The 11,583-nt window shown below is 46.2% G+C and overlaps 1 protein-coding gene across 1 annotated transcript; it reads left to right on the top strand.

Moving 5' to 3' along the window:
• Positions 1 to 5,048: 5,048 nt before the first annotated feature.
• Positions 5,049 to 11,327, top strand: pcdh20 (protocadherin 20). Its single transcript, XM_078221699.1, has 4 exons — positions 5,049 to 7,150; positions 7,658 to 10,201; positions 10,573 to 10,642; positions 11,019 to 11,327. The coding sequence occupies exons 1-4, from the start codon at positions 7,109 to 7,111 to the stop codon at positions 11,039 to 11,041; spliced, it is 2,679 nt and encodes an 892-aa protein (XP_078077825.1). The 5' UTR covers positions 5,049 to 7,108; the 3' UTR covers positions 11,042 to 11,327.
• Positions 11,328 to 11,583: the final 256 nt, after the last annotated feature.

The raw sequence follows: 11,583 nt of genomic DNA, 5'->3' as shown, positions 1-11,583 counted from the left end.
CAGTGCTTGCAGCAGTTAAGTTGTTACGGGGCGGGCGAATCAGAGGGAACATACCACAATGCGACATGATTCTCATGGGCATAAAAATTCTTACTAATGGGGCATAAGATTCAGTCTGAAATCACACCAGTTCCGTTGGCAAAAATCACTCATTCGCATCGGAACCAACTGCCATTTTTTGGTAAGATTTCACCCAAGGATTATCAAATTAAACCAGTGATGGTCACAAACCATAACAGAGACAATTGGTTTAACAATTTGAATAAGGAATATCCAATGTTGTTGCTAGCTGCTGAATTCCTTGTGCTGCATAGATAGACACGTAGAGAATTGAGTTCACACCATGCAGAAAATTAGTGTTTGAAATTTAAAACTGTTATCCAATTTAATTATTGGAAATCTTATTTTTCCCAGAGTGAAACCGATTAAAAAAGAGCTCATTATTGTCATTTATTATGCACACACTGTTGTATAGGATCATATTAAAATGCCTTTATAATTGCTCTTTGGAGGGTAAATGAGCCATAGAGATACGGGCAATGTTTCAGATATGATTTTCTGCTTTTTCTTATTGAATATATTATTAAAAGTGTGTATATTTAATTTTGATCTGGCAGAAAGATGGAGCTGGGCATTGATAAGTTAGGATTCCTTTCAGTAGATGGTGGTGCGACTGAAGTCTATCACCATCCTGGAGTGGGCGCCATGCCACCATTCACTTCTAGCATAGCCCATGTGGTGAATAACCTTGTGAAGACTGCTCATGTGGCATCCTCTACCAGCACCGAAAGCAACTGAATCTGTGCTATTGTGATGCCACACAAACCCACCAGCTGATGTGACACACACTTACTAAATTTGGACCATGCTGGTTGATTCAATTAATTTACAGGTCATTCACCAAAGAACCAACCATTTAACTACAGGGGAGTCCTTCCCTAGCAATACTTAAAGGGACAAGCATTCAATTTGTAGGTAAGATGATCTTGAACAAATTCTGCTATTGTAAACGTCTGGAAATACTCTGGGGTGTTTTGAAGGTATTGTGGCAAGTTCCAGGATTTGGCAGGAAACATTGCTGCATCCTCATAGGAAGGAAGAGGATTCATAGAGTACCTCAGTGCAGAAGGAGGCCATTTGGCCCATCGAGTCTGCACGGCCACAGTCCTATCCAGACCCTATCCCAATAACCCCAAAAAGGCTACAACAGGTATGGGGACTGCAATTGCAGTGTGTCTGAGTTTGCAGCACAGTATGGAGATGGAGAAGACGCTGTAGAGGGGACCAGCTCTACACAATGCCCTCTGCCAACTTCCGGCTAGATTTCTCCATGTTCCTTGAGTGTGACGGGAGACTGTCTGATAGGTTCGCCAATGCACCCAACATATCTCTGTGTGTACCAATCAGCATTCTCCTGTGTACTGGCCTATAGCAGAATTTGTAACAGAACAGTAGGAGAACTTTTCTTTGACCTCGTCTTTTGGTGCGCTGGTACACAACTACCCTTTCCCCCAGTCCTAGTTGCAGTCCACTCATGCCCAGCCACCACGTGCTGATCCCAAGCCTATATTTTTCTTTTCGATACATGCCATGCCAGACTGTGAAAGTCGGATCGGATAATGGTATTTTTTCCTCAGTGCTTTGTCCTCGTCCTGTGAACTTCCATCGCTAAGGCCTCCAGAATTTGATGGGCTGACAGAGAGAGGCTATGGGTCCTCAGGAAGAGGACAGAGCAGCACCAGATCACAATGGTCAGCAGGTGTCTAGAAACCCTCTCGGAGACACAAACCCAAGGGTGTATAGGCAGTGATTCAACTACCTGCAACTGTGTGAGACACAATGCAGAAGAAGACTTAGGCTTTCAAGGGCAATAACAAGTTTAGTGAAATATTTCCCTTCATCTCCCAGTTGCAATGAAAGAGACCTAAAGCCCTACTTCCAAATCTTCTCCATCAATCCACACATTTACACAACTCCTCCTGCCTTCCCTCAACTTTTGAATTCCTATCTCAACTTTCAGTCACAAGTCACACAGCCACAGCTATCAATAAAAACATAAGCATGAGGGAATGAGACTTTTGTGTTTATTACCAAGTCTCAAGGCATACCAACATCATTAAAGAAAAATGTTACCCATGTGCCCCTGTTTGTGACCAATGTGGATATTTACTAACACGTTTATGAATACTCCGGCCCAACCCAGCTTCAGCTGCACTGGAGGGAGACATCTGATCTGCCACCTCTCTCTTCTGGATGACTTTAGTGGGTGTGCTCTGTGTGGCTGTGATCTTTAGTGACCGGCCACTCCAGGATACTCTTGCTGATGTGCCCAAGAGTCCTGAGTCGCCATGGCAAAGGTCGAGGCCTGTTGCAATGGCCAATGAACAAAAGAGATGCTGCCCCCACCCAGATGGAGGCAGCGACTGCTCATCCTCCGGTTGGTCCTCCTGCTATATGGTGATGTTCCAGGAGATGGGTGGGTGGCCAAGCTCCCAATTCCCCTGGTCTGTGCTCTGATCTCAGAGCCAGGGCAATGACGTCCAGGTCGCTGGTGTCTGCAATGTGTTTGGTTTGCCCCTTCTGGACAGGTGCCAGCTTGTCTGTGGAGGAAACTTGGTGCTCTGAAGAGTGGGTGATCGCAGCACCCATCGCCTGGATGGACCAGGCCAGAGCTTGCAACCTCTCTGGTATAGCTGCCAAAGCTTCACAGACCTCACACTGAACATCTAGCATTTGCTGCCTTATGGATGACTCCAGACTCTCATCATCCAACTTGGAATCAGTTCCTGGGTCACTTCAGACACTCCTCCAACTGCCTAAGGCCCACCACACTGTCCAGCAGCTGCATATGTAAATGTGAAGCGTCCTCACCAGTTTGGGAATGATTCCTGTCGGCATGCTAAATCCTGCTGAAGTGCCAATAACTATGATGGCGCTGGGTATAGAGAGGGGATGTGATGTTGCACCCTCCGAGGAACCCTCGGAGGAGCAGGAGGAAGAAGATGGTTGAATTGCTTCTCCTGTAATGGAGAGAAATCAGTAAGGATACAATCAGGTATCAGATTACTTGATGCATCATCCGTCACACACAAACCTTTTCACGGCCTGACAGACATGAACTTTGCAGACACCATGAAGCTTTGTGTGATGTTGTGAAGCTTCTGATCATGAAGCTTGTTAAGATTCCAGTGTGTGAACTCTATTCACCAAACATATTGCATATATCCTAACTGTCATTAAACCAACACTAGCCATCTCCACTTATCAACCAGTCTGATACTTTTGCCGTCTCCCCAGATCCAGGCCTTCCTTCAATCTTTCTACTACTTATACTGCTGTATGTGTTAGGCTTCGATGGTAGGTTAACCTGGTGTTGTCAAAACTCTTACTGTGTTAGGCTCCAGCAGGGCCAGCAGTCACTCCTCAAAAGGAGTCAGGACTTACACGTTGGTGTACCTCCGACAGTTCACGCTCACTCTCAGGTGTTGTGGGCTCACTTCTCCTGAATAGATTTGACACAGAGATTTCATCAACAAATTCAAACTATCATTTATCATGTCTCAATCCCATTATAAGGTTAGCACATGCCTGGCTAAAGCCTATGATCTGGCATCGTAAGACGATCCTGCCATCCAACCACCATTTAATTAGATAATTGCTTGGAATGCACCATGGCATGATCTCGGACAGCTGTTCTTGTGGAAACATGGAACTTTTGATGATTAGCTAATCTCAAATACCTACTGCATTCACTTGTGAAACCTGTATCACAATGGACGAATATTGTTCATACTGATGCCAAATTCACCTTGCCAATTGATGAGGACACTGAGCCTTTTGTGGCAGTTGGGCCATTTCCTCTTCACAACTATTGACCTCGTGGGCCATCTCCTCCCGTGCAGCACAAGTCTGCCTGGTCTTCCTCTTCTTCCCAGCACTCGGAAATAGCTGATCATGTTTATCCTGCATACAGGAGGGCATCAACAGTGGCCTCACTGAGTCTGGAGGCTGTTTTGCCCTTTTTTGGAGCTCCTCTCCCTATGTTCTGATGGCAAGACACCATCATGAAATGCATGATGCATGAAAATATGTCTTTAATGTAGGACTCCTAAATGTCTAAAAGAGGGAGGCTTGCTTATTTTATAAAAATGTTCCCATCTATGAAGATTGAGATGGTTGGTCAACGTAAGCTCAAACTATCTGGATAGATGGCAAAAATCAGAAATTTCACAATACAGTTTCTCCTCTTCAATGAGCACATGATGGTTCACCTGACACTGACAATTTTGCTTTACTCTTCAAGTTGTGTCATGTGATTAAAATTGAGATTAATAGTTAACCAGAATTACATTTCACAGGACAGTTTTGGAGGGTGGGGGGGAAGTGCTTGCCACTACATCCCCCATCCCCCAAGTAAAAGTTATCAAATGCCAGTGCCCTATCCTTTAAACTACTCCTTTTTTTCATAGAATACCTACAGTGCAGAGGGAGGGCATTCGGCCCATCAAGCCTGCACTAACAATAATCCCACCCTAGTTCTATCCCCATAACCCCACAGTTACCCTACTAATCCCCTGATATGCCCCCAACACTAAGAAGCAATTTAGCATGGCCAATCAACCTAACCCGCACATTTTTGGACTGTGGACCCGGAGCACCCAGAGGAAACCCTCGCAGACACGGGGAGAATGTGCAAACTCCACACAGACAGCGCCAGTAACCCAAGCCAGGAATTGAACCTGTGTCCCTGGTGCTGTGAAGCTGCAGTGCTAACCACTGTGCCACCATGCTGCCCCTTTCAAGATTTTGGATGATAATTATTTCAATTTTGCAGTCAACAATGAAGGAATAGCACTCACTGTTTACCATGCCTAGAAATAGCCAGAAACTTTTCATAAGATTTTGATCAGCAACTTACTTGTTGCTAAAGATCATTTTCAGTGCAGTAGCCTTGACATGAATTATTGACAGGGTAAGTAATAGTGAGGCTCTTCACCCAATCAGATTGGCAAATTCTCACTAAAACACTATGAAAATAAATCAGGAAGCACAGAGTGGAATATTTAATTTAGTGCAAAGTCATGTACAGAAATTAAAATAAACTGAAGGAAATAAAGATGAGATGAAGAGAAAGAGAGACAAAAAGCACAGAGAGAAAAAGTTCAAAAATATTAAATCTCCAATGAATTGAATTCTGAAGGATTGATGTTCCACATTTGTATAATAAAACGTTCAGTGCAGAGGGTGGCTTGGTAATCACTAAGACTTATTGTGTGTTAAAAATCATCTGAATTCACCTTCTTGGTGTGCTGTTGTGGGTAACTAGTGGGGTACATATTGTACACAAACTTGCTGCTGCATTACATTGCCATAGTAATTACACTTCAATAGCAGCACAGAACTTGAATATTGCTGAAAGGATGCATGTTGCTGAAGCACTCATCTTGCACTCATCAAGAAAGTGAAATTTCAAACAATCACACCAATTTAAAACATTGGAGAAAAGAGTATTGATTGGTTGGCAAGTTAACACGAACAGGCATTGCCATGGAGAAAGGAACAGGAATATGTATGAATTTCAGTGCTGGTGCAGTGCCAGGTACGTAGGCAAGACATCCCACCTATTGGCTGATTGAATCAAACAACGTATTCCTTTGGTAATTCATAATAGGCAGTGTTGTGTGATGGGTAGTGTAGTGGTAACGTCACTCATCTAGTAATCAAAGACCCATGCTAAAGGGGATGTGGGTTTAAATCCCATCAAGCAGCTAGCAGAATTTAAATTCATTAAATAAATCTGGAATTATAAAGCTGGTCTCAGTAATGGTGCTGTGAAAAACCTACCTGGTTCACTAATGTCCTTTAGGGAATGAAATCTCCCATCCTTACCTGGTCTCGTCTACATGTGGCTCCAGATCTACAACAATGTGGTTGACTCTTACCTGCCTTCTGAAATGGCCTAGCAAGCCATTAAATTCAAGGACAATTAGGGAGGAACAACAAATGTCGGCCTTGTTGGCAACTTTATACTTGCCGACAAGGTCAACATACATTCATATGCAGAGATCCGTTCTCTGTAGACAAAAGGAATACCTTCAAACCTTGCACCTTTTTTGGAATTATCAGGGAGCTTGGAGTTCCCCATTGCTTTCTCCATGGTAATGCCGCGACCAAATCAACTTGCCAACCAATCAGCACCCTTTTCTCTTGTCATATAAATTGTTGTGATTGTTTGAAATTTGGCATTCTTGTGTTTGTCTTGATGAGTGCAAGAAGAAAAGCTTCAGCAACATGTCTCTTTTCAGCAATATTCAAGTTCTGTACTAGCTGGCTACAGCATGTTTTGATATGTTAAAAGATATTTTGTTATCTTTTGGTACTTTATTTCTAATCGAAAAAGCCAATTCAAATTAAGTCCAATCATGATCCCCTCGTGGGACAAACAAGAAAAGACATGTCAGTCCAAGATGGAATGCAAAGTCAAACAAGATCCAAGCTGACATGATGAGCTGGGCTTGATCTAAGTTTCAACTTAGCCAAAAGGTGAAGAAAGCTTTGAAAAATTGCATCAGGTAAAGCCTCGGTTTAACCTTACTGGCTACCCTTATTCTTTACTCTACCCTAGCTTAGGCAAACCATGATTGCAGACGTCAGCATATCCCAAGTGCAAGCCACTCTCGTCCCCTGACTGATCATTGACTCTCCCCTGCCAGGTAAGTTATGTTAAAAGCTCTATATAAGTACAAAGATCTGTTGTATCGTTTGACCGTTCCTATGTATTTTATATGTCCCTATGTAGTTGGACAATTCCTATTTAGTGTAACTGCCCTAACATAGTTGGGCAGTTCCACTGTTTCTAACTGCCTCCTATACAGTTAGATTGTCATATGGACTTTTGAGCATTGCAGAGATGGCTTTGATGATTAGAAGTGGAAGAGATTTGCATACAAGAGTGGGCGTGGCGGCAAGTGACGAGCTGCATCAAGTTTCCCATTGACTAAAGCAGGAGTAAGGATGAGAAGCCCAGGAGGAGAGCAGAGTGCACGCAAACTCAGCCACAAGTACAGGCAAACGTTGGGGCTCGCAACCCCTGGAGAACTCAGGCAGCATGCAGCAGAGCCGGAGTCCAATCCAGCAGCCAGACATCCAGGTAGGAATGTAGTGTCCATCCTGAAGCACAGGGGGTTTTCTGAGGGATTGGGTGACAGCTCAGAGAATTTTCTAGGGGACTGGGTGACAGTTCAGAGAGTTTTCTGGGGGACTGGTTGAGTTTTCTGAGGGACTGAGTGACAGCTCAGAATTTTCTGGGGGACTGGGTGACAGTTCAGAGAGTTTTCTGGGGGACTGGGTGATTTTCTGGGGGACTGGGTGAGTTTTCTGAGGGATTGGGTGACAGTTCAGAGAGTTTTCTGGGGGACTGGGTGAGTTTTCTGAGGGATTGGGTGACAGCTCAGAATTTTCTGGGGGACTGGGTGAGTTTTCTGGGGGACTGAGTGACAGTTCAGAGTTTTCTGGGGGACTGGGTGAGTTTTCTGAGGGATTCAGAAAGTTGTCTGTACTCTAACTGAAGCGGGGATTAGTGTCAGACTCAATTGCAATCACTCATGCTGCCAGCCTAACTCACTTTTGGACTAATGTGTGTTTCATTCCTTTGCAGCGGGGCATGTTCCTCCTCCTGGCCGCCCTGTCCCTGGCCAGCTGTAGCCTGGCAGCCGAGCTGGTTTACCGGCTGAAGGAAGAGTCTCCGAGCGGCACCTTGATCGGGAACCTGGCCGCCGACCTGCAGCTGGCGGCGGGAGTCACCTACAACCTGGCGTCGGAGAGCGGCCCGGGCCGCTTCGTGGAGCTGGACCGGGAGACGGGGGAGCTGCGGAGCTCGGCGGCGGTGCTGGACCGGGAGGAGGTGTGCCCGGAGCCGGGCCGGACGGAGTGCGCCCTGCTGCTGGATGTCATCCTGCTGCCTCCCCGCCTCTTCCGGCTGCTCAAGCTGCGGCTGCTGGTGGAGGATGTCAACGACCGCCCGCCCCGCTTCCCGGCCGCCAGCATCGGCGTGTGGGTGCCGGAGGACGCCGAGCCCGGCTCCCGCTACCCGCTCGAGCCGCCGGCCGAGGACCCGGAGCCCGGCCTCAACGGGCTGCTGAGGTACCGGCTGGAGGGCGCGGGGGGCGTCTTCTCGCTGCTGGGCCAGGCCGGGGATGGAGCGGGGCCTGAGGCGGCGGCGGCGCCGCTCCTGGTGCTGGAGCGGGCCCTGGACCGGGAGCTCCGCGACGTGTACGAGATGCGGCTGATCGCGGCGGACAGCGGCTCCCCCCCGCTCTCCGGCACCGCCACCGTCACCGTGTCCGTCACCGACATCAACGACAACTGCCCCCGCTTCCCGGAGGCCGAGCTCAGCCTCAGCCTCTACTCCAACCTGTCTGTGGGCGCCGAGATCGCCCGCCTGCAGGCCCGGGACCCCGACCTCGGCTACAACGCCCGCGTCCTCTACTCGTACGGGGAGCGGGTGCCGCCGGCCTCCCGCCGCCTCTTCAGCCTGGACAGCGCCTCGGGCTCCGTCCGCCTGGCCGCCCCCATCCCTCCCGCCGCCGCCCCGCTCCACCGCCTCACCGTGCTGGCCACCGGCACCGGCTGCATGCCCGTCACCGCCGCCCTGCGCCTCCGCATCGTGCCCGCCCTGGCCGGCCCGCCCGCCCTCAGCCCCCGCTACATCGCCCTGCAGGCCGAGGGGGTGGTCTACCTGCGGGAGAGCGAGCCGGCCCGCACCCCCATCGCCTTCTTCACCGTCAGCCAGCCCCAGGCCCAGCTCCGGCCGCTCCGCTGCTACCTGGAGGCGGCCGCCGCTTTCCGCCTGGCCCCTTACCCGGCCCTGCAGGATGAGTACCTGCTGGAGACCGCCCAGCCTCTGGACTATGAGCTCCAGCCGCTCTATCAAGTGACTGTGGTGGCAGAGAATGCCAAGAGGCTGGCGACCAGAACCCACATCAAAATACAACTCCTGGATGTCAATGACAATTCCCCCCTCTTCACCAACCCCTTGCTCAATGTCACCATTGAAGAGAACAACCCTCCAAACACCTTCCTCATCGAAATGAAGGCCACCGATGCTGACAGTGGAGAGATGGGGACAGTCACTTACCTCCTGGGCCCCCAGGTGCCCCCCACCTTCATTTTAGACAAGTTCACTGGGAGTTTGACTGTGTCAACATCCTTAGATAGAGAAGAACAGGAAACCTACAGGCTCATCATCAGAGCTGTAGATGGTGGGTATCCAGCCCGAGAATCCACTGCCACCGTCCTTCTCACAGTCCTCGATGCCAATGACAACAGCCCGAGATTCATCAACAAAGACTTCAGTTTCTTCGTCCCCGAAGACTATCCAAGTTTTAGCGAGATTGGTGTGATCGGGGTTATTGATCCTGATGCTGGAAAAAATGGCTGGGTGGCCCTCTCCATACTCAATGGTAGTGGACACTTTGTCATCGACACAGGCAAGGGAAACCTCATGGCGAATGCTCCCTTGGACAGGGAACAGCAGAGCTCGTATGTTCTCTGGGTTCAAGCTATGGATGGAGGAGAGCCTGCTCTGTCTACTGTTGCAAAAGTGACAGTACTTCTGATAGATGTCAATGATAACCCACCTTTGGTCTTGTTCCCTCAGTCTAACCTTTCTTTTCTCCTGGTACTGCCATCCACGGTACCTGGCTCTTCTATTACCGAAGTGTACGCTGTTGATAAAGACACAGGAATGAACGCTGTCATTGCTTACAGTATCATTGGCCACAGAGGACCCCGTCCAGAGACTTTTGTCATTAACGCAGGCACTGGCAACATCACGTTGCATGAAACTTTGTTGAAGAATGATCACGGACTGTACAGACTGCTGGTCAAAGTCAGCGATCACGGATATCCAGAGCCACTTCACAGCACAGTTATAGTCAATCTTTTTGTCAATGAAACATTGAGCAATGAAAGTTACATAGAAAACCTGCTAAGGAAAGATCCTGGCATCAGGATAGAGGAAAGCCCACCAGAGACGAGAGCTGATCCTTTTCAAACAGAACTGGATGTATTCCCCTGTGAGACTGTGTTGATAGCCCTATCAGCTTTATGTTTTGGGCTCTTTGCTTTGGTTTTTGCTTTGGTGTGCTACATTTCACTTAGGAAAAAGAGGCACCGAAGAAAAGAATACAGTGTTGCAGAGGTTGAGATCCCATTAAAGAAACCAATAGCTTCATATTCATTAGAAAAGAAATCAATGGATGATTTTGATCTATAAGTGGTATGATACAACTGATCAATTATATGATCAAGTAATACCTGGACAGTACTTTGAAGTTATCAACATTTGCATTTCAACTGTGTTTGACATGAAGAATTTATAAGTTTACATAGTTCAAATCTGATTAAGAATGAACTAATATATTGTTTACAGATCAAAACTACATATTGTATAAGTCTAGTGTTTTCTTTACAAAACTGAACATTTTGTTTAAAAAGCATAAACTTGCACAGCTGAGTCTATGATTAATCTCAGTGCTTCATTTTGATTAATGGCTGGACTTTGAACTTCAGGGATCAAAAACGGAAGATCCGAGACAATCACTGCTTCCTCCTTTGGCTGACCAAGGAACCAGAAAAAAAGGTACAACTGCACCATCTATGTTGAGAGTTGCAAAGGTGGATTTTCAGAGCGCAATAACTCTCAAATTACTACTTTTGTAAAAAAAAGTACATTGTTACAGTTGTGGGTAAATTGATCTGAGTCTCAAATTTGGATACAAACCTACAAGAAAGAATAGTTAGCTCTTCTATTCTGTGAGTGTGTTCTATGTTTAGTATTAGCACCTGACAATATCTTGTATCACCCTGCTAAGTGGTAGTGGGAGCCAAGAGGGACACTCTCTTCTCAAAAAGGACCTATAATTCTTCATGTTTGTTGTATTTCTTTTTTTTTAAAGAAGTGTTAATTCAGTGCTTTACTTTCGAAGAATATATAAAATTACTGTCTGTCATTTCAGGTTGCCTTCAATTCAGAAGTTGAGTGAAGCTACCAGATCAGACAAAGCAGCAACAGTAAACATGTAACATCGGGTGAAGTCCTTTCTGACACCAAATGAGCTTTACTGAACTGTGTGAGATTCTTACTGGACAAAAAAAACTCAAGCAACTTGAAATAAATGATTGATCTCATTTCACTTTATCCAGCTGGAATATGGGAATACAATTTAAACTATGGAATTATTTGACAAGATTATGATGAACAATGTGTGTAAATTAATTTCTGAGCATTTTGTATACGTTCTGCAACTAAAGGAAAATACTTTTTAAATGACTATTTATTTTTGAAATGATAATAAACATTTGATAAATAAAACCCTGCCTAAAAAGTTTGTATAAAATTTATTTTGTTTTATAGTTAGAAATCCAGCAATGTTTCTGTTTAGTACCAAAATATGTTTTAGTATTTTAAAAAGTTGATAAATAGGTGGAAGCAACTGATGGAAAGCTAAACTATTATGTGAAATGATTGTCAGTATTTAGTATTAATTACTTCTCCTCTGTGCTAGGAGCTGTATATTCATT

This window comes from Mustelus asterias, chromosome 10 (assembly GCF_964213995.1).
Source record: "Mustelus asterias chromosome 10, sMusAst1.hap1.1, whole genome shotgun sequence".
Taxonomy (NCBI): Eukaryota; Metazoa; Chordata; class Chondrichthyes; order Carcharhiniformes; family Triakidae; genus Mustelus; species Mustelus asterias.
The sequence above is the reverse complement of the archived record's forward strand: the minus strand, read 5'-3'. Positions and strand labels throughout refer to the sequence as shown.

Excerpts from the sequence above, each read along its gene's own strand:
- pcdh20 (XM_078221699.1), top strand. The coding sequence starts at position 7,109 with ATGCAGCAGAGCCGGAGTCCAATCCAGCAGCCAGACATCCAG. Across the intron at positions 10,202-10,572 it reads AAGAATACAGTGTTGCAGAG|GGATCAAAAACGGAAGATCC; the intron begins GTTGAGATCCCA and ends TTTGAACTTCAG. Across the intron at positions 10,643-11,018 it reads CCAAGGAACCAGAAAAAAAG|GTTGCCTTCAATTCAGAAGT; the intron begins GTACAACTGCAC and ends CTGTCATTTCAG.